The following is a 26387-nucleotide window of genomic DNA, read 5'->3' as shown; positions in this document are numbered from 1 at the left end:
ACGGGAGGAACGAGAGCTCCTTCTTTCTTTCTTCTTTTTTTTTTTTATGATTTTGAAAGCTCATCCTTCCTTAGCTTTGGAGCTCTTCTCTCTATCCACAGAATACCGCTTGAGTGATTAGTCACGTAAAAGGTCATTCAATCCATGGCCCTATTAGCCTATAAATATGCCAGAAAAATCTTTTCACTTCTTCATCCGTACGTAGATGGAAGAGCTCAGCGGCCAACACCTGCGCTACGCTGCCAGGCATATGGGTCTGTGGCTGCAAAACATTTTATCCAAAAATAATTATGGTCTTCTGTTTAGGTTTTTGTGGCTTTATTTTACGACTTGCCAATAGGCGGACACATGTAGAAGGGACGCGATCGCCCTGTCCTATTGTCTGATTTCCGCCATGACTCCAACGACATGCTCATTGTTGGATAACCAGATTTACCATGATAAATTAAGTGGTTAAGAAATAAGAATGAATAAAATTCTTATGCTTATCTTAATATCCCCTTACTCCCTACATAATCGAGATTTATTTGCAAACATAATGTAGTCTAAAAGATACTGCTTAAAAAACAAAATAACAACCGAAAAAAAATGATGATTCAAGTAGACATCACACTACTTGACGCTACTTGTAATGTTGAACACACTTGCCTCCTATAACACCTATTATTTTGACACCCTTTATAAGTATGCAAGTGCTAGTAGCGAAGCATGAAAATTATCCATTTATATCATAATTAGAAAGAATTAGCATTTTTACAAGAAAGGCTCCCTATGGGCTATGGGATGTTTGCTATGTGACAGAAATAGTTCCTTGATCATATTTCTATTGGCTTTATAATTTTACACTCAACTATCTTTATGTTCTCTACCATGCCACATGGTAAACCACATCTCAGTTGCAATTCTCATAATAATTTGAAAAGAGAACCATTAATTGAACCCAGACGGAAGATAACAAGCCTAAGAATCTTAAATCACCGTATCCGCAGTTGCGTCCAAGATGTCTTATGCTTATTTTTTAAGTGCTTCCAACTCCCCAAAACTAGAAGACCGGGAGTTGGAGACTTCTAGCTTGAGCCTTGAACTACCCTTCCACATTCGGTTGCTTAGCCTCTGCAAAGAGAGCCAAAGGCTTTCCGTTTCCTTATTCCAACTTTATTCTTTTAATTCTAATTCTATTCGTCCGCTACTCTATTCTGTTCTACTGTGTTTCCCCCAGTAGATATTATTAAACCGTGGACTTGGAGAAGGATAAAAATCAAATACTAAGCACGGAGCGGGAGAATGACCGGTGGAATTAGGCAGTGAGCTTTCGGTCTTTTGGTCTTCGAATCTTCGTCTCGGAACGCGAGGGATAGGGTAGGAATAAGGTCGGAGTCGATCGGAGATAGGAGCATCGAGGAGACGAAATGAAGAGGGTTTTCGGTGCCTCGAAGAAGAAGGATCCCCCTCCGACGATCGAGGATTCTACTGATAAGGTATTAATTCGGACAATTCCCGTCTTCTTTTTGATTTCTTTCGGATCAAAGAGAGCCTTTTATGGAATTCTTTTGGGGTGTTTTATGTAGTTGTTTTGAATTCTGCGCTGGATCTAAAGGTGAGAAGCCGGAAATTTTGATCTTCTTTACTTCTTGCTTTGGATTATTCTGAATTTACGATTCTTTCAATGGGCTATAGCTTTCGCTAGCGCTGGAGTCGATCTATGTCTCGTCAAAAGTTAGGGTTTTTTTCTTGTTAAGATGGAGTGGCTTCAATAGATCAAGTTTCTTTTTGATTATTTTTTTCGTTTTCTTCTTACAATAAGGTATTGCAAGAGGGTTTTGTATTTTGCTGTGATGAATCCTAATGTGGAAGATGGATGATTGGGGGTTGAGAGCTTCCATGTGATGCCTCTCCAAAACTGCAAAGGATTTCTGAGCAAAAACTTTTGGATCTCCAAAGCTCTACACGACTATATGTTTCTCCCGATGTACCCAGTACCCGTCTCATTGATTATTTTGCTGTTGTGGCCTTAATATCTAAATGGATGTATTCTTTGTTCCTTTTCTTTCTTTTTTCTCCCTTCTTTTTTCGATTGCTTACTCCAAAATTTGCTGATTAATTTCCTTGCAAATTAACAATGGGTTTATTTATTCAAGAAAAGGTTTGATGAAAAAAGTTATTTTATTAAAAGTTTTTGACTTGACTAAGTACCCATTGTTGTTTATTTTCTAGTTTGACATAGAGGTTGCATTCTGGACCCTGTTGGTAAATTTGTGGTTGTTAATAGCCAACTATAAATTTATATCCAGCTATCCAATATGATGATGAAACCCTGTCAGATGACTATCCAGATATCCTTGTTTATATTTCTGTGGGGATATTCTATACAAATGGCCAGCCCCTCTCTGCATGTATATGGCTCTCTCATGGAGGATACACCCTTTAGTTTCTTTTTGGACTCATGTGTTTTTTTTGCCTTTTATTGCACATTTTCAGAGCATGTTAACCTTTACTTCACACATTTGGATATGTTATTGCTATGTTTTTGTTTATTTTTTTATGTGAGTTGATATACAGATGTATTTTAATTTTTCTATCTATTGTCACTAGGACTGCAAATGAGCACAGCCAAGTTTTGTGGCATTTGGTACACATGAAAGATCTGCCCAAGCTATGTGCACAGCCAAGTTTTGTGGTGTTTAGTACACATGAAAGGTCTGCCCAAGCTGAAGCTTAGCTCACATAGGAAGACCAAGCTTAACTTGTTAACCACTTGAACAAGCTGATTCTTGAGCTGAAACTCTGCTTCTAGTTTCCTTTTTCCTTTTTTTGTTTTTATTTGTGTGTGTTGCAATCCATGGGTTGGATCACAACTGGCTACGAATGACCTAGCAAGCCTAACTTGTTAGGCACCTGAATGAGCTGATTCTTGTGCTGAAAGCTTAAAGTGTGCTTATTTTCTTCTTCACCCCCCCCCCCCCCCCCCCCCCCCCCCCCCCCCCCCCCCCCCCCTTTCCTTCCCCCCTTCTTCCTTTCTAAGCAAATCAACGGTTGGGGGAAAGCTCATGTATGAAGAAACAAGCTTAACTTGTTAAACCCTTGAAGCTGATTCTTGAGCTGAAACTGTGCTTTACTTTAGCTATTTTTTGCAATTCAGGGGTTCTTCTGGCTTGGCTTGTTTATACTTACCATGTGGCTTGAAGTTGCTTCATTTCCTGATTGAATGAGTTTGAACGAGCTAGTTACGAGCCAATCCTAAGCTGCTCATGATGATTTCAGCTCATTTGCAACTCTAATAGTCGCCCATGCATATGCTTGACACTGCTTTTGTGTACAACATGTCATCTCTTTCTGCCTAAGATATCTTTTAGATGGGACAGTTGGTCTTTCACATATTCATGTTAATTTCGATTTTTTGAAACTTCAGTTATTCATGAATGTGATCTTTGCCTTTTTCTGTATTAAATAGTGATCCTGCTTCACTTCTGAGTTTAACATTTTTTCTATCTTGGGAGAATGAGATTAGGTCTTATACTGCCTTTTATTCTTCACTAACGAAGAAGTGATTTTCAGATAAATAAAAGAGGGGAAATAGCTGATGAAAAAATCAAAAAGCTTGATGCCGAACTGGCTAGATACAAAGAACAGATTAAGAAGACTCGACCTGGTCCTGCTCAAGAAGCTGTTAAAGCCCGTGCCATGAGGGTTCTCAAGCAAAAGAGGATGTAGGTTATATTTTTGTTCTCATTTTTCACCTCTTCTAGTGCCTTGTTTACCACTATGAGTAAATCAAATTGTGAGCTTTGCAACTACTATATACTGAGAGATTATAAATTTCATAACTGGGATGCTTCATGGTTATAGGAACAAAATATTTATATCATATGCCTGTGATCAACCAATGTGCATGATGTGATTATTGGGTATGAATTACTTCTTTGTTGATCGTTAAAGTGTTTCGGCAATTAGTCCAGTTATGATTCTCCAGCAATTATCTTTTGTTGTATTATGTCAAAGAATTGGTTATTCACAATCTAATCTAATCATTCATTTGGAAAAAAACAATCTTAATATTGTGCAATAATAATTCATACTATTGAAGAGTAAACCTTCCAGTTTTTAGTTGACTTTCTATTACTAATAGCAACTGATGTGCTGTGGCATACGGACCCTAGCTTTGGCATCTGTTTTGGATAAACCAAAATACTAGTTTCTCCTGCATCGTCTGAGTTGTTGATACAATTCCTATCCTTTGCTTACTGGCACCAGTGCATGGATTGACTGAAATTGATTGGCTCAAAGTTTGACCTGTTATAATTTATTCGATCATTTAAGCCATAGTCAGCAAATTTGGTAAGCCTTCCATGGCATCAGTTTTTCCCTCCAAAAAGTGCAGCTATATTCGATGCTTGTCGGGTTATTGGTATTTTCTTATCCAGGAACTTGTTACTGTTTTAGCTATCCTGTATTTGTCTTTTTTTATCTAAACTAATTTTCATGACTATCTTTTTCTAATTACACAGTAATATGGTCTATAAACCAAACTCTCTAAAACTTTGGTTGAATCTTTGAAACCGTCTAGGCAGACTGCAAAAGTTTTTTCATGTAAGCTGATATCAAAAATTCCCGACAAATGTCTGATGACTGGGTTTTGGCGTATTGATAGTTTGAAATCTTCCTGGTATTGAGGTATTGGTGGATGGCAATGGGCCAGAATAAACTCTTTCTAGCAGCAAGCTGTGATACTTCATCAGCCAGAATTTCCATCCATCCTAAACTTAAAACACATTTTTGATCCTTACATGTTCCTGGGGTAGATACAATTATGAAGGTGGGGTTAGAAATACCATTTAAACTTCAAGCTAGTTAGGTTTCATGTGAATTTATAGATGCCAGAACCCTGATTTCCACTATGAGCGGTTGTATTGTAAATCCTTAATCTTTCACTCCTATGGTTCTTTAAACTTTCCAAATTTCTTTCTTTAATCTCAATCATCTTATATAACTCAACAATCATACAGTATGAACAGAATGCCTTTCTTCATTTTACCTGCTCAATATCTATTGATGCTTTCATCTATTGATATATTCAAATGGGAGGATGATAGTGTTATTTTGATGATTAACACAACCATTGAGAAAATATCTAATTAAGTACTACAAGTTAACATGATACATCATTACTGAGTTCGACACTCTCGATGCATTAGAAGAATGAGATCAAGATGTCTTTCAATGATTAATAATGAGATAAAATTTGTGATAGAAAAGGGATAGTTAATTCTAAATTCTAATTCAGCAAAGTTTCAAGTGAAACGTACTCTTAAGGGCAAAATAGTAATTTTCATTATTAAGAGTATGTAGCACTACCATGGCATACATTCAAAATTGCTTGAAGTATATTTCATTGATTGTATGGATGAGTCTAACCTTAAGATGCAGCAAAGTGTGGAATGAGTCGACCCCAACAAAGATGGAGTCGACCCTGGCACATCAGGCACACCTCTGCGAAAATGGCACGGATGAACAGTAGTGGAGTCGACCCTAAGTATGCTTGAGTCGACCCCAGCTTCAAGCCTCAAGAAAACAAGTCTCTGGAATTTACTGAGAGGGCCGACCCCAACTTTTCTTGAGCCGACCCCAGATGGAGCCGATCCCAGGAATGCTTGAGTCGACCCCACTGTAGCTTGAGTCGACCCCAAAAAGAGTTGAGTCGATCCCAGTGAAAAACAGCTGAAATACAAGGTTTTGTGATTCCTGAGAGGGTCGACCCCAGTGAAAGTTGGGTCGACCCCACTGGAAGTTGAGTCGATCCCAAGTCTGATGAACAGTGGTTTGAGTCGACCTCAGAAAAGTTTGGGTCGACCCCAGCACAGGCAGAAGCATAACGGCTAGTTCTGCAGAAGTACTTTTTGACCTTCCAACAGCTAGTAACGGATATTTTTTCAAATCTAACCAATGGGGAGTAACCTAAACATGTGGGAAAGTATTTATAATGATACTATTCATCAGAACAAGTGATCTTGTGCATGAAAATCAAAGTTCACTCAAGAAAGAAAAAGCCCTAGTATTCTTCATCAAGGTGCTTCATTCAAGAGTTAAAAGGAAGTGGTTGAGCAGACAAAAGAGGCATTAAGAGCTCCACCAACCCTTGAAGAGTAAAGCATTCCTTGACAAAGAAGAGAAGAACCATATCAAAGCGATAACTATATTCTAACTCTTCTTTGTAGCTTATATTTGTTATATCTGCTCATCTAGGAGTTTCAACCTTCTTCTTCTTCTTAAAATCTTGTAAGGTTTGTTGGTGAGCTCGTAAAACCAACGGTGTAGGTTTGTTGGTGAACCCGTAAAACCAACGGTGAAGGTTTGTTGGTGAGCCCGTAAAACCAACATAGGTTTTTGGTGATCCCGGAAAACCAAGTGTAAAAGTTTTTGGATTGTGAGCCCGGAAAACAATCTAACTGTAATCTGCGAGATTATAGTGAATTCCCAAGGGGTCGCTTGGGGAGTGGACGTAGGTGCATAGGAGAGCACCAAACCACTATACTTCTTGTTGTTTGTATTGTGTATTGTTCTAAATCACTTACTCATCAATTAACATAATTAAGGAATCGAAAATTAACAAAAACCAATTCACCCCCCTCTTGGCTTTCACCTTGGGCAACAAGTGGTATCAGAGCAAGGTGCTCTCATAGTATTTGTTGATCTTACGATCAAGAGTCAAAGATCATGACAACCCAAGTAGGATGTTCTATTAGCGAGAATAATCCACAAATAGACCACCCTTGTTTAATGGCACTAATTATACTTATTGGAAAGCTAGGATGAGGATATTCATTCAAGCACTAGACTATGACATGTGGAACATCGTAACTAGGGGGCCACACACACCCACAGTTAGTATAAAGGGCACAATCATTCCTAAGCCTGAAATGGATTGGAATGAGAGTGATAGAAGACTTGCACAATTAAATGCTAAAGCAATTAATGTATTTTACTGCTCACTAGATATAAGTGAATTTAATAGAATATCCACATGCCTCTCCGCTAAAGAAATTTGGGATAAACTAGAGATCACACATGAAGGAACTAATCAAGTCAAAGAGTTAAAAATAAATATATTAGTACATAAGTATGAATTGTTTAAAATGGAATCCACTGAGTCAATAACTGAAATGTTCACTTGATTCACTGAAATCATAAATGGACTAAAGAGTTTGGAAAAGTCTTATGCTAACTCTGAACTAGTGCGAAAAATTCTCAGGTCTCTAACAAAGTTTGGGAGGCCAAAGTAACTGCAATACAAGAAGCAAAGGATCTCAATACACTGCAATTGGAAGAACTTCTAGGATCACTCATGACCTATGAGCTGACTAGAAACAAAACTCAGAAGAGGAGGTTAAGAAAAGGAAGGCCATTGCCTTGAAATCCACAGCTCCAAAGCAGAAAACTGCATAAGAAGAGTCCAATGATGAGGAGGAATATGATGAAGAAGGAATGGCAATGCTTGCAAGAAAATTCAGAAAATTTATGAAAGGTAAAAAGAAATTCCATAAAAGAAAACCTTTCATAAGAGGTAGCTCAATCCAGAAAAAGAAAAAAGAAAAAGAAAAGAAAAAAGAAGTGCCAATATGCTATGAGTGTAACAAGCCCGGGCACTTCAAGATAGATTGCCCGGAATTGAAATGAATGGCAAGAAAACTTAAAAAGAGGAACCTCATGGTTGAATGGAGTGAAAGCGAAGAGTCAAGTTCGGAAGAGAAAGATCAACAAGAGACGGCTCAAATCTGCTACATGGCCAATGACGATGAGGTAGATTTTGAACTTGAATGTGATTTTTCGGTAGAAGAGTTACATGATACATTTTTAGAACTGATGGAAGAACACAAGAAGCTAATTCATAAAAATAAAGTTCTAAAAGATGAAAATCAATCTCTTATCAAAGATAAGCTGAAACTATCTAATAACTATGAAACTTTAAGTAGGAGGTTCACAAATGAAACCAAGAATCTAATTGCTAAAAATATCAAGCTAAAAGAAGATGCAGAAAAATATAAATTCTTAGTGGACAAGTTTACACTTAGTTCAACTAAATTAAATATGATTCTTGATAGTCAAAAAGCTGTATATGATAAGACTGGTTTGGGATATAAAACAAATAGGAAGCAAAAATACTTAAAGAACATATTTGTGAAAGCCAAAACTGAAAATATAACTTGTCATTGCTGCAATAAAGTAGGACACAAAGCATATGAATGCAATCTTAGAAAGCCTAACTATAACAAATTGAGTGATAAAAGTAAGCTAAAGTTCAAGAAAATTTGGGTTCCAAAAGGAACATCAAGTACTAACCTTAAAGGACCCAACATGGTTGGGTACCTAAAGCACATTCTTGACTTTGATTGCAGGAGTGTCTTACAGCTAATAAGAGGGATAAACGATGGTATCTAAATAGCGGCTGTTCAAGACACATGACAGATGACATAGAATAATTTGTCACTTTGGAATCTAAGGAGGGTGGAGTGGTAACCTATGGAGACAATGGAAAAGGACTTATCATTGGAAAGGATAAAATCTATATTACTCCATCCACATTTATAGAAAATGTTTTATTAGTTGATGGTCTGAAACATAACTTGCTTAGCATAAGTCAATTTTGTGATAAAGGTCTTAAAGTCAAATTTGAAGCTTCAGTATGCATAATTACAAATCCAAAAGATAATAGCATTGTACTTATGGGACATAGGCATGGAAATATTTATATAGTAGATTTTCATGATTTAGGCAAGAAAAATGGATTATGCTTAATTACTAATGAAGAAAGGAAAGATGAAACAAGTTGGTTTTGGCACCGTAGACTAGGACATGCTAGTATGGACTTAATATCAAAACTAGTCAAAAAGGATCTGATAAAAGATGTGCCGAAATTAATTTTTGAAAAAGACAATCTGTGGACCATGCTCATTGGGAAAGCAAACAAAATCATTTTTTAAATCAAAGAATATAGTATCAACCACTAGGCCCTTTGAACTCATACACATGGATCTATTTGGGCCTACTAGAACTGCAAGTCTAGGAGAAAAAAAGTATGGACTAGTCATAGTAGATGATTTCTCAAGATACACATGGGTTTCATTTCTTGCACATAAGAGTGAAGCATTTTCAGCATTCTTGAAATATTATAAAAATATCATAACTGAAAAGAAGCTCACCTTAATTGCAATTCGAAGTGATCATAGAACTGAATTTGAAATCAACACTTTGAAGAATTTTGTAATGAAAATGGTATCTCCTATCAATTTTCAGCACCTAGAACGCCTCAACAAAATGGGGTTGTTGAAAGAAAAAATAGGACCTTGGTAGAGATGGCACGCACGATGTTGTGTGAGTCAAATCTTCCAAAGTACTTTTGGGCTGAAGCTGTAAGTACTGCTTGCCATATTTTAAATCGTGTTTTAATAAGACCTATAACCAAGAAAACTTCTTATGAACTTTGGAAGAATAGGAAGCCAACTGCTAAATATCTTAGAGTATTTGGATGTAGATGTTTCATTTTAAACAATGGCAAGGAGGATTTAAGTAAATTTGATGCCAAGTCAGATGAAGGTATCTTTTTAGGATACTCTACATCTAGTAGGGCATACAGAGTATTCAACAAAAGAACACTTGTAGTTGAAGAGTCAATTCATATCATTTTTGATGAGTCTGATGGCGAGTCTCCTAGGAGAGAAAATACTTCTAATGATGATGCAGGAATTCTTGAGTTCGAAAAATTGAATCTTAATGACGTACCAAATCAAGATAAAGAAGATGATCATGTACCATCACACTCTCAAGACCTGCAAAAGGGATGGAGGTACGCATATGGGCATCCTAAAGACTTAATCATTGGTGATCCATCTCAAGGGGTAAGAACTCGATCCTCTTTTAGAAATATAAATGACTATCTTGCTTTTGTTTCATAAATAGAACCTAAGAATTATGAAAAAGCTGAAAAAGACGTAAATTGGATAAATGCTATGTAAGAAGAATTAAATCAATTCAAAAGAAGCAATGTATGGACATTAACTGAGAGACCAAAGCATAATTCTGTAATTGGAACAAAATGGATCTTTAGAAATAATTAGATGAAAATGGGGTAGTTATAAGAAATAAAGCTAGACTTGTAGCTAAGGGATACAATCAAGAAGGGATAGATTTTGAGAAAACATTTGCTTCCGTAGCCAGATTAGAAGCTATTAGATTACTTCTAGCTTTTGCATGCTTCATGGATTTCAAATTGTATCAAATGGATGTAAAAAGTGCCTTCTTAAATGGTTATATAGAGGAAGAAGTATATGTAGAGCAACCTCCTGGTTTTAAGAATCATGAATTGCCAAATCATGTGTTTAGATTACATAAGGCATTATATGCATTGAAACAAGCACCTAGGGCTTGGTATGATCGATTAAGCAAATTTCTGCTAAATAATGATTTCAGTAGAGGAAATGTAGATAAAACACTCTTTCTCAAAAGAAAAGACAAAAATTTGCTAGTAGTACAAATATATGTAGATGACATAATCTTTGATGCCACTAATGATAATCTTTGCAAAGAGTTTGCTAAATTAATGCAAGGAGAATTCGAGATGAGTATGATGGGAGAACTAAATTTCTTTCTTGGATTACAAATCAAGCAAACTAAGGAAGGCATCTTTATTCATCGAACTAAGTACACAAAGAAAATACTAAAGAAGTTTGGGAATGAAAATCACAAGGGGATAGGCACTCCTATGAACCCCACTAGTAAATTAGACAAAGATGAAAAAGAAAAAGATATAGATATGAAGCTCTATAGAGGATTAATTGGATCTTTGCTTTACCTAACTGTCAGTAGGCCAGACATAGTATTTAGTGTAGGAATATGTGCTAGATGCCAATCAAATCTTAAGGAATCACATCTAAATGCTGTCAAAAGAATCCTTAGATATTTGAGAGGAACCACAAACATAGGATTATGATACTCTAGAGACTCCTGTACTGATTTGCTTGCATATTCTGATGCTGATTTTGCTGGATGCAAATTAGATAGGAAAAGCACCAGTGGAACATGTCAATTCTTAAGAAATAACTTAGTATCATGGTTTAGCAAAAAGCAGAGTTCAGTAGCATTATCAACGGCTGAGGCAGATATATAGCTGCCGGGAGTTGCTGTGCTCAAGTACTATGGCTCAAGCAACAACTAGAGGACTATGGAATTAAATTAGACAACATTCCTATAAAGTGTGATAACACTAGTGCCATTAACCTTACCAAAAATCCGGTTCAGCACTCTAAAGCCAAGCACATTGAAATAAGGTATCATTTCATTAGAGATCATGTGCAAAATGGGAACATATGTATTGAACATGTATGTACTGAGAAACAATTAGCTGACATATTCACAAAACCTTTAAGTGAAGATAGATTTTGCATGCTTAGGAGGGAATTAGGCATATGTGATCCCTTTGATTGAGAGAAAATGGAAGGAACAAGTTGCCTCATGATACTCCTCTCTTATTTTGAAAATCCCATGAAACATGAGTAAAATTATTCATCTCTAGATTTCTTACTCACATATAAATGTCCCACAAAGATTTGGCAAGGATCGGAAGAAAGGAAGAATTAAAAATTTTTTTTTTTTTTTGGGCTGAACTGGGGCCGACCCGAGCCAGAATGGGGTCGACCCCACGTTGAGTCGACCCTAGCAGAAACTGGGGTCGACCCAACGACGGGACCCCACTTTTAAAAGGAGGACCCGTGAGCTATTCTAGGGCACTGTTTCATCTTGTCCTCTTCCTAAAATCCTATTTTTCACTCTCCAATCTCTTCCAATCATCTCCAAACAGTAGAAGATTGCTTCCCCAAGCCGTTGGGTCAAGACCTAAGGAAGCATTTGGTGAAAATGGGACCCAAGCGAGCCGTTGCTAAGAAATCCGGGAGAGTTTCACGGCCTACCCTCGTAGATAGACATGCTAGAGATTCTTCTACAGTGCCCCCACAAGGTGAGACACGTGTAGAGCCTCTTCCTCCTCCCTTCTCTTCAGTTCAACTTGCAAAATATGCGGGGAGACCGGTTACCACGGGAAGAAGGATCCACTCCGAATTTTTGGATCAAGAAGGTTCCGTTTGGGGGATTGGATCCGAAGGCAAGGATGGGAGTATCTTTGCTTCCTAGATTTGGTGACCTACCCGGGCTTGGTTCGTGAGTTCTATGCCTTTCTAAAAGTTGGACCGGGAGGGCTTGTGTCTGAAGTTTGAGGAGTAAGGGTTAGGGTCTCAGAAGAAAGTTTGAGTGAGTTGCTTCATCTCCTCTGCGAAGGTGCAACTCCAGAAAGACCGGAAAGCAAGTTAAGAGCTCTACAGTTGATCTTTGAGAGAGATGATTTTGATTACTCCGAAACTGTGATAGCTAGCTCTCTATCAGCTGAGATGAGGTTGTTGCACAACTTCATAGGTCGGATTTTGTTTTCGAAGAGTGGAAGATTTGATCACATATCTGAGCGAGATTTGGTCATTATGGAGCACGTTATTCAGGGCATTCTCCTGAACCTCCCAGCTATGATGATCAAGCAGATGAGAGAGGCTATATGCAAATCGAGAGTTTCTCTGCCCTATGGTATGATACTCACCCTGGTCTTCCGACAGCATGACATATCTGTGGAGGAAGAGATCTCCAGGCATCTATTATTCACTGACACTTACACTGCACGGTCCCTAGTTCGCATGGGTTATGAGAAGGTGAACGGGCAATGGGTGCGTGCAGGAGCAGGGATACATGCACAGGAGGGTGATGCACCAAAGGTTGGAGACCCCATCCCTGAGGCTGAGGTACCTGAGGGTCATCCTACGGTACCTTCAGAGGCTGGCCCGTCGTCATCCATACCCACGGGGTGCATAGAGGAGTTTTGGAGTAGGATGACTGAGCTTGTGTCAGCTTAGGTGAGGGCTCTCTCTGACGGATTGACGAACAGGATGGACATTATGACTGCTGAGATTAGAAACCTTAGAGAGCAGGTGGGAGCATTACAAAGATAGAGGCTCATGGTCCATCTGTGCCCTGAGCAGCTGAGTCGAAGGTTTCGACACAGAGTCATCCAGCTCAGCGAGGTCCATGCCAAACTCAGTCCCATCAGGCTCGACCTCCCCTCGCCACTTATACTAGGAGGATGAGGACTAGATCACAGCCCTTAGATACCCCCTAGGCTGATGTTAGCATTATGATTAGTGCCTAGGATTTATCTAGCTCTCATATGTATTTTGCTTTGTTGATGTACTTTGCACTTTGATTGAAGAACATTGTATTTTTGGCATTAATGTACTATAATGTTCCATTTTGATCAATGAAATTTGAATATTTATTATTTACTGCTTCTATTTATCTATTGCCATACACTTGTTTGATGATAACAAAAAGGGGGAGAAGTAAGGAAAGAAAGAAGTTGCAATAAGTTGTAACAATGAAAATTTTAAAGTTTAAATTTTTAATCAAAATTTCAGAATTTGGCACATACCTTTCATGCCTCGATACATAACCTGAAACTCTTGCTTTATGTCAAATTTTTGAAGTTTCATCCTTAACCAAATATAAAAGAACGGGGGAGAAAATCAAAAGTTCAAATTGGCAATATTTGGATGAAAAAGAGGAGACTTCACTTTGAAATTTGAAAAGCTGAAATTCAGCAACTTGAGCTCTTCTAAAACAAATTTTCTAATTTTAAGATAAGTGTCAATCTGCTCATATTCAATATTTTGTAATCATAAAAAAGGGGGAGATTGAGGATGATAGTGTTATTTTGATGATTAACACAACCATTGAGGAAATATCTAATTAAGTACTACAAGTTAACATGATACATCATTACTGAGTTCGACACTCTCGATACATTAGAAGAATGAGATCAAGATGTCTTTCAATGATTAATAATGAGATAAAATTTGTGATAAAAAAGGGATAGTGAATTCTAAATTCTAATTCAGCAAAGTTTCAATTGAAACGTACTCTTAAGGGCAAAATAATAATTTTCATTATTAAGAGTATGTAGCACTACCATGGCATACATTCAAAATTGCTTGAAGTATATTTCATTGATTGTATGGATGAGTCTAACTTTAAGATACAGCAAAGTGTGGAATGAGTCGACGCCAACAAAGGTGGAGTCGACCCTGGCACATCAAGCACACCTCAGCGAAAATGGCACGGATGAACAGTAGTGGAGTCGACCCCAAGTATGCTTGAGTCGACCCTAGCTTCAAGCCTAAAGAAAATAAGTCTCTGGAATTTACTGAGAGGGCCGACCCCAACTTTTCTTGAGCCGACCCCAGGAATGCTTGAGTCGACCCCAATGGAGTCGACCCCAACTATACATGAGTCGACCCCAAGGCTATGTCATTCAAAACTGTGTCTCTGGAATCCTTGAGAGGGTCGACCCCAATGGAACTTGAGTCGACCCCACTGTAGCTTGAGTCGACCCCAAAAAGAGTTGAGTCGACCCCATTTGAAAACAGCTGAAATACAAGGTTCTGTGATTCCTGAGAGGGTCGAGCAGGAGTCGATCCCAGTGAAAGTTGGGTCGACCCCACTGGAAGTTGAGTCGATCCCAAGTCTGATGAACAGTGATTTGAGTCGACCCTAGGAGAGTTTGGATCGACCCCAGCACGGGCAGAAGCATAACGGCTAGTTCTGCAGAAGTACTTTTTGACCTCCCAACGGCTAGTAACGGATAGTTTTTCAAATCTAACCAATGGGAAGTAACCTAAACATGTGGGAAAGTATTTATAATGACACTATTCATCAGAACAAGTGATCTTGTGCATGAAAATCAAAGTTCACTCAAGAAAGAAAAAGCCCTAGTGTTCTTCATCAAGGTGCTTCATTCAAGAGTTAAAAGGAAGTGGTTGAGCAGATCAAAAGAGGCATTAAGAGCTCCACCAACCCTTGAAGAGTGAAGCATTCCTTGACAAAGAAGAGAAGAACCATATCAAAGCGATAACTATATTCTAACTCTTCTTTGTAGCTTATATTGGTTATATCTGCTCATTTGGAGTTTCAACCTTCTTCTTCTTCTTAAAATCTTGTAAGGTTTGTTGGTGAGCCCGTAAAACCAACGGTGTAGGTTTGTTGGTGAACCCATAAAACCAACGGTGAAGGTTTGTTTGTGAGCCCGTAAAACCAACATAGGTTTTTGGTGATCCCGGAAAACCAAGTGTAAAGGTTTTTGGATTGTGAGCCGGAAAACAATCCAACTGTAATCCGCGAGATTATAGTGAATTACCAAGGGGTCGCTTGGAGAGTGGACGTAGGTGCATAGGAGAGCACCGAACCACTATACTTCTTGTTGTTTGTATTGTGTATTGTTCTAAATCACTTACTCATCAATTAACATAATTAAGGAATCGAAAATTAACAAAAACCAATTCACCCCCCTCCCTCTTGGCTTGTCACCTTGGGCAACAAAATGTCTCTTTGTCATCATGTCTAATGGGGGCTAGTTCATTTATATTTCCACTAAAACTACCTTTACTTGCTAAACAAAGCAATTTGTTGTTGGAATAGATTTCTATGGTATGGATTATCAATAGAATAGAATGTATTGATTGGGGCAGTCATTTGCTTTGTTCAAAGATTTAAAAATGGTGAATTAAGGAATATAGAGTTCCATCCTAAACATCATACTTTCAACAGTTAGTATTGGCTTGCATATCTTGGCCTTAGGTGTACTTTGTCTCATTTTATTATTCTTTTGAGGAAATGGTTTTTGTTTGATGAGTATTACCTACTTACTAAAAATTTATGAGCAAAAAGTATATATTGAGGTAGATTTTGGATCACACACTAGACACAACTCATTGTGTTGGGAGTCACAACCAGGGGTGTGCAGCAAGTCTGCATATAATACAAGGAATTGTCACGAGGCAAATAAAGGGCAGTATCCAAGGGAGCCTAAGCTAGCAAGGATGAAGCATGGTCAAGAAATTTGGAGGAGTGGAGAAGCTATGTATTTAGAGCAAAGGGGGGCTTAGAGAGGTTAGGTAAGGCCTAAAAAGAAGCATGAGGCGAGGGTGGCTTATTATGTGGGAAGCCTAGGGAAGAGATGCTTGTATTGGGAAACGGGGGTTTTGTGGGTCGTAAAAGATGGGAGGAGCCTAGAAAGTGGTGAAGTTTATAAGCACGATTAGCCGCACCACCCCGAACCAGGCATCGGGATATACCAAATCGAACTGATGGGGAATCAGGATGGTTTGCCCTATCAGCTCAGGACAAAGGCTGATCGTTCGATTAAACACTCCCCCGTTTGATTAAGGTCCAGTTTAGTAAAAAAAATCACCCCTGGCTTGGTTAAAAGCCCGAATCATTCGAGAACACCACACCCGCCCCCCTCCCATATGGTGTCACCGGCAAGTGTCCCCCGCCTCTCTCTAGGGTTTTCCTTAGCCCTCCCACTTCCTCCCTCCCTCCCTCCTTCCTTCCCTCTCACTCTCACTCTCCCTCTTCCTCCCTCTCTCTCTCTCTCTCTCCGCTAGGGTTAGGGTTAGGATTTAACCCTCGGCCCTCCTCTTTCCTCCCTCCTGTACCCTCTCCCTCCTTTACCCTCTCCCTCTCTTTCTCTTTTTCTCCCTTTTCCTATTTTCGGTATGCCTCAAAATGACATGGCATAGACCTGTACTAAGCCGAATCGATCATCGGCCTATACATCCTTGGGTACTAGTTTAGCGAATCTTAGTTATGAAAGTATAGAGGGTCTAAACTCCAAGGAATAGTATAGAGGATTTCAAAGAAGGAAAGAGATTTGTGCTTGTTTGAGGTTGATAGATGGGTGGGACCTTACGACGGGGCCAATGTGCTTTAATGCTATGAAACCTATGATTGATGGAATTCAATAATTATCATCCTTATAACCATAAGGTCTTAAGAGCCGACAAATCTTGATTTTACTATTTTTTTGAATTATTATGCAATTTCCATTTTGACAATTTCCCTGCACTGCAAATGTCTAATGGGGCCTTAAAAGGTTTCTAAGAGCTAAATTATTGAGCCTCAAGCAGTCTAAATATATGGTGCTTGCATTGTTGTAACAAAATTATTTGTTATCCAAAAATATAGTTCATTTACATACTCTTTTACTATACCAAACAATGCTTAGTCACTCGCCTTTTGTTGGAAGTTCGAGTTTTTTTGATACGCATCCAGATTATGTATTTTTCTGGGTGGGGGGGAATATTTGTTGTTTAGTTGGAGGTGCTAAGGAGTGATGGTGACATGAGCTTGTGGTATGATTCTAGCTGAACTAATGGTGTAGCAGTTGTGACATGATTTGAAACTTTAGTCATGGGCCAAGTCAAGGTGGTACTTAGGCTTGTTGGGACCCACACACAACAGTGAACATGCACGTCATGCATGTACATTCATGCATGCTTGTAGTGGGCTGCAAACATGAAAGATGCAAGAGGAAATAATATTTGATGGATGATTGTGCTCCTGTCAACCTTGAATTTTTTAGGATCAATGCTTTTGCAATACTAAGGGTGAGCCTTGGCGCAATGGTAAAGTTGCTCCATTGGGATTTAGGTATCACGGATTCAAAGCAAGAAAACAACCTTTTCGCATACGGGAGTAAGGCCGCGCATGTCTAACCTTCCCCAGACACCTAGTGGTGAGTGCCTCATGCACTTGGTCACCCTTTTTTAGTACTTTTGTAATGCTCTTAATAGGTTCAAGAGAGCGGTGTTTAGAATTCGGCTTGGTCAATCAAGTTGACTTGTTTGACACATCACCTACTAGCTATGGCTAGTTAGGTTAAGCCGAAACCTGTTTTCAGTCAAAAACTGTTCAAACCATATAACTTGGTAATTCAGCTGTTGAAACCGTCTAGGTTACTAGTTAATTTGACCTATCCCGTTGAATGGAAGAAATTAGAAAAAATAAAAAAGAAAAAAACAACAAACACTAACCGCTTATTCTACTCCTAGACATTGATTCCATGATCTCTCTTCATCTTCCTAATTGAAGTAGTGGAAGCCATGAAATAACTGATGCTCGACCAGTCCTGGGGATTATTCTCTTCCTTTCTTGGTCTTCTATTTGATTTAGGCAGGAATTAAGGGGTTTAAGACAATACTGGATGGGTTAGATGTAGCAGGACTAAACAGGTGTTCAGGGCTTTAGCAGGGTTAAAGGGCTCTTAAGTAGTGGTGCTGGGAGGAGGTGGGTCCAAAGGGTGTTGAAGCCAATGATGAAGAGAGGTTGAGTGCTTGAGGCAGCAACAAAAGGGGAGTTGAGGCAGCGATAGAGGAGAGTTGAGGCAGCAAGACAAGAAGGTGTCGAGGTAGTGATGGAGAGGACTGCACATGTTGCCATAGTGGGGAGCATAGAGAGCTTGAGATGAGAAATAGAGAATGAAGCAGCGGGCAATGTGCATTAAGTGAAGAGAGGATCAATTTATGGGTCTAAAGGATAAATTACTTGATGGATGGATGATCCCATAAACTAATGAAATATTTAGATTTAGATTTTTTTTTGTTGTATCTTTTTGAGGTTTTTCAATGAATACCCTCCTAAATATCGAATTTTGCATGAATACCCTTCCAAAATTGATATTTGCATGTATACCCTCGTAAAATACTTGTTTTACCATTCTACCCTTTTTTATTTTTGTTTTTGCATATGTACCCATCCTATTTAACGACGTTAAAAAATTAACGATTTCAAATTAAAATGACTAAATTATCCTTAATGGATAAACATGAAAATAGATCGCGATCTCGATAGCAGAGTAAGAAGATAGGGACAATAGTATAATTTTAAAATTTTATTTTATTTTTAATTGATATAAAAATTATTTTTCTTAATACCGTTAGAACAACCGTTATATTACGGGCATTTGTACAATAACAGAGTTTTACGAGGGTATACATGCAAATATCAATTTTGGAAGGATATTCATGCAAAATCCAATATTTAGAAGGGTATCCATGCAAAAAACCCTATTTTTTTATATGCTGATTGCACTCTCACTTTTGTCTGATGGTCCTTTTTTTTCCATGAAACATAAGTTTATGAGTCTTAGAGGGGTGCACTTTAAAGCCGGAGTGCCTTTAAAGAGGAGAACCACAGCCAAACATCCTGTATATGTGCCTCAGGCTTTGGATGAAAACATCCAGTTATGTTGGGGCATTTTGTTTTACATGTGCATATATAAAGAAACCCCATACCGTGAAGTTTCAGCTCTTGATCATTTGTTCCATTTCTTTGCATAGGTTGGATTTGATTTTGTGGAATGCAATTTTTTACAGTCCTATATATATCTAAGTATGTTCTTCAGTTTATTAATGAATGGACGCACACCTTTTTAAATAGGTACAGTGTTGGTAGGAGATCCCTCCATATTGAACCACCTGAGTTATGGCGTGTAACCCATCTTTGTGATTGCCCCTGAAGTTTCTTAGTTATATGTATACCATTTAAGCAAACAGCAAAAAAGTTTTGTTTTATTTGACTTGATTATAAGTCTGTAACTTCTTACTTGGCTTCGACATGTGAATGTTACTATACTGTCCGTGCAGAACACTTGTGGCCTTAGCATGAGTAGAAGCTTCTTTGTGTTACTCCCCTTCACTTTCTTGTAACCATAAGTAAAAACATTTATTCACAGACCATTCTGATTTCATCCATGTTTTGCTAAGGTACGAAGGACAGCGTGACATGTTATATAATCAGACATTTAACCTTGACCAAGTTTCTTTTGCTGCGGAGGGTCTTAAAGATGCTCAACAAACTGTATGTCTTGGAAGCTTCTGTGAAGGTTATGAAAAGGATTTGTGTTATCAAATATATTTATTTGTTCATGGTTCTGATGATTGCAGATGTCAGCACTGAAGTCTGCAAATAAGGAGTTGAAAGGAATGATGAAAACTGTGAAGATTGAAGACATAGATGTATATTTATTATCTTTCTTGTTTCTTTTAGTTAAACTCCAAAAGTTACATATGATATAAGTTTTTCCAAGTTTAGTTTGGCCGATATTATTACCAGCTACATGTATTTTTTTCATAATATCTGATATTTTTGTTCTGGAACATGCAGAGTATGCAAGATGAGATGATGGATCTGATGGATACGAGTACAGAAATACAAGAATCTCTTGGTAGAAGCTACAATGTCCCTGACGACATTGATGAGGATGAACTTATGGGTGGTGAGATAAAAGTCCACATTTGTCATCTTGGCATTATTTCATTACATATTTGTGTTGCTTTGATTCATCTTGGAATTGTTTCCTAACATATTTCTATGTTGCCTTGATTTTTACTGCCTAGTCATAAATGTATATATCCTGTTTCTTTGACCCATCATTTTTTTTGTTGCTTTTAATTATCCATGCAGAGCTAGATGCTTTGGAAGCTGATATGGGAGCAGAGACCGAATCCGATGCTGTCCCTTCTTATCTTCAACCAGATAAGGAACCTGATTTGGATGCGGAACTCAACTTGCCTGCAGCGCCAACTAGCCATTCAGCAGTACCACCCAACAGACAGCACCCCCAGGTATGTCTGTTTACGACATAGCATAATCATGAGTCAAAATACATAAAATATGAATCTGCATTCTCTCCTATAAAGTACAGGAAGCTGGGTAACCTTAAAGTGTAGATAAATCTTCATGAATATGGGAAACATTTGTGAATTGTCTTGTATCTTAGCAAGATTAAGATGTCATCTGTTGGGAGATGCTTTTAGTCTGTGGTGTCTGAGTCAGGGCTTAAATATGTAATTTTTAATTTTCAGTCATATTGTTGTTTTACGAAAGAACTGCTAGATGTTTCTTCAGATCTTGGAATCCATGTGTTCACATAGCATCATGTTGTAGTATAATCCCTGAACATGATGTGAAGAATCATTTTTTATGCTCATCTCATCAACCCAATAGTGTATTGATCATTGTCCTGAAAACTGGCATGGACCATGTGAAAGAACATAACATATTGCTAATTGGTTTGATATAACCAAAATTTTCTAGGCAGGAACGCTTACAATGACTCGGTTTTTTCTTTGAAGTGTTCGATGCATCATGCATCATCCATGGATGTACGTGTAGTACGGATGAGTGTGAAGAAAGCCATTAGGTACCTTTTTGGGGTCAGCAGTCTGTGTTGACCATTAGCTCCTATTCGTCAAAACAGAACAAATAGTAACACATTTTTCCCGAAATACTTTCTTTCAATTTTTGTGTTTCCTTCATTTCTCTCATTTTTCAGTCATGCTGTACAAACCTCATATTTCCCATCTATGGGCCATATCTTGCATTGCAATATCATCAACCATTCCCGCTCACTTACCTCCTCCATTGGTAGCACATTGGATGTTCCTCACTTTATTGCTAGAGTATCGTTGTGGGTTCACTATCTTGAGATGATATAAATATGTGCATCAATAACCAAAGTTGATCTCAATGACGGATAGATGAAAAACTGGTTGAAGAGTTGGAAAAATATAAGGGCCTATTTAAGTATTCCTGCAGGAATCATGGAGAGAGAGGGGGCATAGGGGAAAGGAAGAAGGGAGGAGAGGGTGAAGGATCAGCGATGATGAGCAGGAAGAAAAAAGACCCATGAAGGTCTTTTTCCCCTTCTGCAGGATTCCAGCCAGGGGATTGATATGGACCATTCCCAAATGCTCTTTCCCAATCCATGAATCCAGCAGGAAACCCAGTCTAATTCTGCTAGAGTACCCAATGATTGAGGATATCATTCTATAGGACTTGGCCTTTTATATGATAGGGATGCAAATGGGCCAGGCTAGCTAATTAGGTCAGTTTCAAGTTTTGTGTTGTTGTATTGTTAGGTCTTCATGAACAAACTGAAAAGCAGCCTGAAGATTTTATGAGTCGTACAAAAGGATCAATATGTTTTCATCATGAAATGGTATTATCAGGTGTTGTTGTTCTTGTTGTCATTATTATCATCATTATATATTAGGGTCCGTAGGAAAGATAACAAGTTATAAAATTTTCCAGGTTTCCAGATACAAAGGGGTTTTAAAATTTTATTTGTTTCTTTTCTACCTAATAATCCAGAGGATAGAGTTAGAGTTCCCTCGTATAGTTCATGAAGACATAATCAAAAATTCAGTCAAAAATGTGGAATATGCAAAATTTTCAGACATGGAGGATACATGTTTGTCAGAAATGACTTTAAATAATACCTCTGCATTATTTGAACTTTAGAAAGAAAATTTGACAGTTCACATTCCTGAGCCTAGGCTATTGTAGCAGATTTAAATAATTGATAGAATTTAGGTCTGCATATGAAAGCCTTCATGGTATCCCTATCATCGAGGGTGTCTATATGTTATAACAGTTTGGCCTTGTGGATACAGAATTGCAGGTGTAATAGGACTTCTACCCTGTTGATCTTTGAGTTGGTAGTTGGATGTCACAACCCAGTTATGGCTTGTATGGTTGAGAGTCAATATTGAATCTAATACTCTTTGGAAGGTGAAATTTAGGAGCTCTCCTGTGGTTGTTGAAGACTCGAAGTTTATTATTATTTAATTGCATGCTATTTCAATCTAAGAGGAGATTATTTGCAAAAAAAAAAAAAAGGAGCTGAACTTTCTTCTCATCTTTCTTAAGGATGTATAATGAAATCTTATACTAATAAAGCAAACACTTTGGGGCCATGTACACTTTGGAAATTCAATGCATCTTCCATGTTTGCATTATAAAATATGTATATTTTATGAGTAAATATCTGTACTATCATTTTTATGGAAATAATCCTACCTATCATTGCAAAAGGCAATTGAGGTTCCACATCAGAAGTCCCTCAATTACATGCTTTTGCTTGTTTACTGCTGCTTTGGTACCATTCATAGGTCATTGATAAATATGCTAAACCTTTTTATTTTAATTTAAGATACATGCTGAAACTCATTCATATTCTCTGATACAGGCGGAGGATGAATTAGGCTTGCCATCTGTGCCTCAAGCATCTGTAAGGAGTTAGAGAGTGAGCTGCTTGCTGAATGTAAAATTCACATCCGGTACAGGGTTAGTATAACCTCTGGATTTGGGAGATTACTCACTGTATCTACTAAAAATTGGGAGACTGTTGCTTTGTTTTTCTTATTATTGAAATACATGCAGCTAAAAGTAGGGGGAGTTTGGACTTGAGTTTATGATATAAATACTATCAGCCATGGTGAAGACTTCAGTGCATCAATAATAATTAAACAACCTTTTCCTTGTGCAAATCCATGACTAGTTTGTTTGGGCAAAGAAAATGAAAGATCAGATATGGTTCTAAAAGATTTGATGAATTAGTGAAATTGATGTTTCTGTAGATAATTTCTAATACTACATGTAGGTTGGGAGCAGATGTGGCCATCAGAATCAGTGGAACTGGTAAATTGTTATTGTGGTTTTGCATTTATGTTAAAGAACTGATCCCTGGGGACTGTATTTTGGAAGCTGACTGTTTAGCTTACTGGCGTAAGGTACAAGAGGCCAACATTCTTCCCGTGGAGGCATTCTAGCATTCTTTTCAGTGTATGATATAAGTGGATCCTGCATAACAAACCCACTTAATTATTGATTTTGAAAAAAAATGATTTGATTGATTTTTTTTTTTCTTTTTTGTGCAAAACAATATATATTTAGGCCCCTCCTCCATCTAAATGCGAGGTAGGGATGGCCTAGACAAATCTATATCTGATATTCAAAAGATACCTACACACACACACACAAATGTGTATAGAGGTAGATTAGGATCTAATCAAGTGGATCTCTACTCAGATCTGGTCAAATTTAAATTGAATGATGAAAATTTTACATTGATGACCCGACTGTTGAAACAAATAGTACATAAAAGAAAAATATAACTAGTCGAATGTTCAATGAACCACTAAATGTATGCAACTTCGCATAGAAAACTAAAATCAATAATTAATTAATTTTGTATGCAAAATTTGCTAATATATATTAGTGCAGTTTTGCCATGGGAACAAGGAGCAGTACCTGTATAAGGAAAACACAGCTCATTAATATAATTTTGGGGCATGCGGCAGCCAATAGCCAGAAATGAGATGACAATGAATACTTTGGTTGCTTCTGAATATTTCCACTAACCAAAAAGTTCTACACCAAAATTCATTCACAGAGATCCTTTTAAAGAAGAGTTGTGCGGTAGGAATAGCAATGCTTAACCATTTAATCTATTTAACTTAATTCAACCCTTTGAAGGTTAAGTTAATTTATCTATTTAATAAAATGATTAGATTTAAATTTAGATATCTGATCTGTTTAACGAATAGATTAGGTTCAGACTGACAGACATTTGATCTATCCTCCATTGGATCTGACCTGTATTTGATCCAATCCGATCCAACTGCCATGTGTGAGGCTAGTTTCCCCCCTGATGGGATGATAAGCAAACAAGAAGATGAAATGCTGGTAACATTTGTATGCACTCCGTTGCTTGTGTGTATAAGGCCTATGTTATAGAGTATATAACTTCGATCATAGGGATCAATTTCTGGTCGCGTAGCTTCATAATAATTCTGTAAAGCTTCCGCATAATTTCCTTCGGATTGAGCCAACATCCGTTACGGTCGTTCATTCTATTCAAAGAATCTCCGTTCCAGAACCGTACGTGAGATTTTCATCTCATACGGCTCCTCCCTTCTGTGCATAGTACTAAGGGGAATAATCCATGGAATCCAAATTTAACTATTATCATTATGAACTGACAGGAGCTGGTATTTTTACAAGAAATCTCTAGCCAGCCTTCCCGCAAGAGGTTTTTTTAACACCAATCAATCATATTAGTGCTAGATGGAAATGGTAACTCCAACAATTTCTTTGTCCTCAACGCCTCCTATTTTCAGGAATTAGTCACTTCAACGATCTTTGATGGTTATACGGGTATCCAAAGTACGAACGAGATGGATGTTTGTTGTCCCAACCATTCTTGTTAGTCCCGATACCAATAAGGAAAAGGGAAATATATAACAAAGTTTTCGTATTGTTGATTCCTTGGTGTAGTGCTTCTTCCCCTATGCTGCCTATTGGTACTAGTGGAATAGGATTGACCTACAATATAGAACCTATAGGTGTAACCTTTCGCTCAATACTCAAATTAACAATTGAAGCATCCGAGGCTGCATCAATCGAGGATACACGACAGAAGGAATTGTTCTATCTTCAAACTCACCTTCACCAAGCGTAGGTTTATTTCAATAATTTGGTTCTTTCTATCCCGAATCACGTATCTTTCTCATAATACTGAAGTCTAAAAAAAGAAGAAAAAAGAATCAAATCGCACCATCTCTGTAATAGGTAAATGCCTTTTTTTCTCCTGAAGTTGTCGGAATTATTCGTAATAGAATATTGGCTACAATTGAAGAGGTCTTATCAATAAAATTTACATTTATCCGAGATCTAGGCATAATTAGCAATCCTTTCTATAATCTATAATTAGAATTCTTTTCATTACCCTTCGGGGAAAGTGATCCCACAAACAAAGGAATTGTACAATACGAAATAACATAAAACAGACTAATTCTAAAAATGTGGACCTTCCGCTCAAATTGTCCCATTTTGTTTGGACAAGGAGAGATATGAAATATTTGAATCAGATTGGATTTCATTACAATTTCGTAGTATACCAATGAACGGAACTGACAGGAAAGCTGCCAGCATATTCTGATCACATTCTGATTACTGACATCTCTAGCTTACATATTGTGAACAATACTTTCTTTCACTAGTCCTCTAACGGAAGGTAAAAGAATGCAGAAGGAATGCAACAAGGCTGTGCAGCACAATAACTCAGCATTTTGAAGACGGAGAAGTTTACAGGGGCAGGATACCTATAAATGAAGCATGTATCAACAAGAAAGCTGCCAGCCAATACTACAAAGCATGGCCATAGCACACAGGTCACAAACACAAAGCATACACGTCTTGAAACAGAAACAGCTACAGCTAATCATTGATGCCGAACCAGATCCGGGAAGGATGACTGCAGTGGTGATGATGTACTTTTGGGATTACTACTGTACGTTGTAGCTATAAGATGGAAATAGAAAAAAAGATGGAGAAGAGAAGGAGGAAGAGGAAGAGAAGAGAGAGAAGAGGAGGAAGAGAGGAGGGGAAGACGTGGGGAAGAAATTGTTAAACCTTCATTAAATATCTCATCATGAAAATAGTTCCCTATATATAGGGCCCGAATACATAATTTGCATAGACCCCCTTACACAGAAATAAATCCTAATAAACCCACAAATAACACAAATAAACCATAAAATGCAAATAAGCCCAGAAATAAAATAAACCACAAATAAGCCCTAAAATGCAAATAAGCCCAGAAATAAAATAGTAAAATAAACATG

The 26387-nt window shown here is 37.8% G+C and overlaps 2 protein-coding genes across 2 annotated transcripts; one reads left to right on the top strand and one right to left on the bottom strand.

Moving 5' to 3' along the window:
- Positions 1 to 1039: 1039 nt before the first annotated feature.
- LOC103697427 (vacuolar protein sorting-associated protein 60.2-like) lies at positions 1040 to 23249 on the top strand. Its single transcript, XM_039121167.1, has 7 exons — positions 1040 to 1478; positions 3556 to 3707; positions 19683 to 19776; positions 19863 to 19934; positions 20083 to 20194; positions 20383 to 20543; positions 22949 to 23249. The coding sequence occupies exons 1-7, from the start codon at positions 1410 to 1412 to the stop codon at positions 23000 to 23002; spliced, it is 714 nt and encodes a 237-aa protein (XP_038977095.1). The 5' UTR covers positions 1040 to 1409; the 3' UTR covers positions 23003 to 23249.
- A 1343-nt stretch (positions 23250 to 24592) lies between these two features.
- LOC120107741 lies at positions 24593 to 25120 on the bottom strand (the record flags this gene model as incomplete). The annotated part of the gene is given in 2 exon segments (XM_039121168.1): positions 24593 to 24993; positions 24995 to 25120. Coding segments are annotated over 2 exon segments (231 nt in total), but the record flags the coding sequence as incomplete, so codon positions are not given.
- Between the last annotated feature and the right edge of the window lie 1267 nt (positions 25121 to 26387).

This window comes from Phoenix dactylifera, unplaced genomic scaffold (genome assembly GCF_009389715.1).
Source record: "Phoenix dactylifera cultivar Barhee BC4 unplaced genomic scaffold, palm_55x_up_171113_PBpolish2nd_filt_p 000997F, whole genome shotgun sequence".
NCBI classification, from domain to species: domain Eukaryota; kingdom Viridiplantae; phylum Streptophyta; class Magnoliopsida; order Arecales; family Arecaceae; genus Phoenix; species Phoenix dactylifera.
The sequence above is the reverse complement of the archived record's forward strand: the minus strand, read 5'-3'. Positions and strand labels throughout refer to the sequence as shown.

Excerpts from the sequence above, each read along its gene's own strand:
- LOC103697427 (XM_039121167.1), top strand. The coding sequence starts at position 1,410 with ATGAAGAGGGTTTTCGGTGCCTCGAAGAAGAAGGATCCCCCTCCGACG. Across the intron at positions 19,935-20,082 it reads TGAAGATTGAAGACATAGAT|AGTATGCAAGATGAGATGAT; the intron begins GTATATTTATTA and ends TGGAACATGCAG. Across the intron at positions 20,195-20,382 it reads TGAGGATGAACTTATGGGTG|AGCTAGATGCTTTGGAAGCT; the intron begins GTGAGATAAAAG and ends TTATCCATGCAG.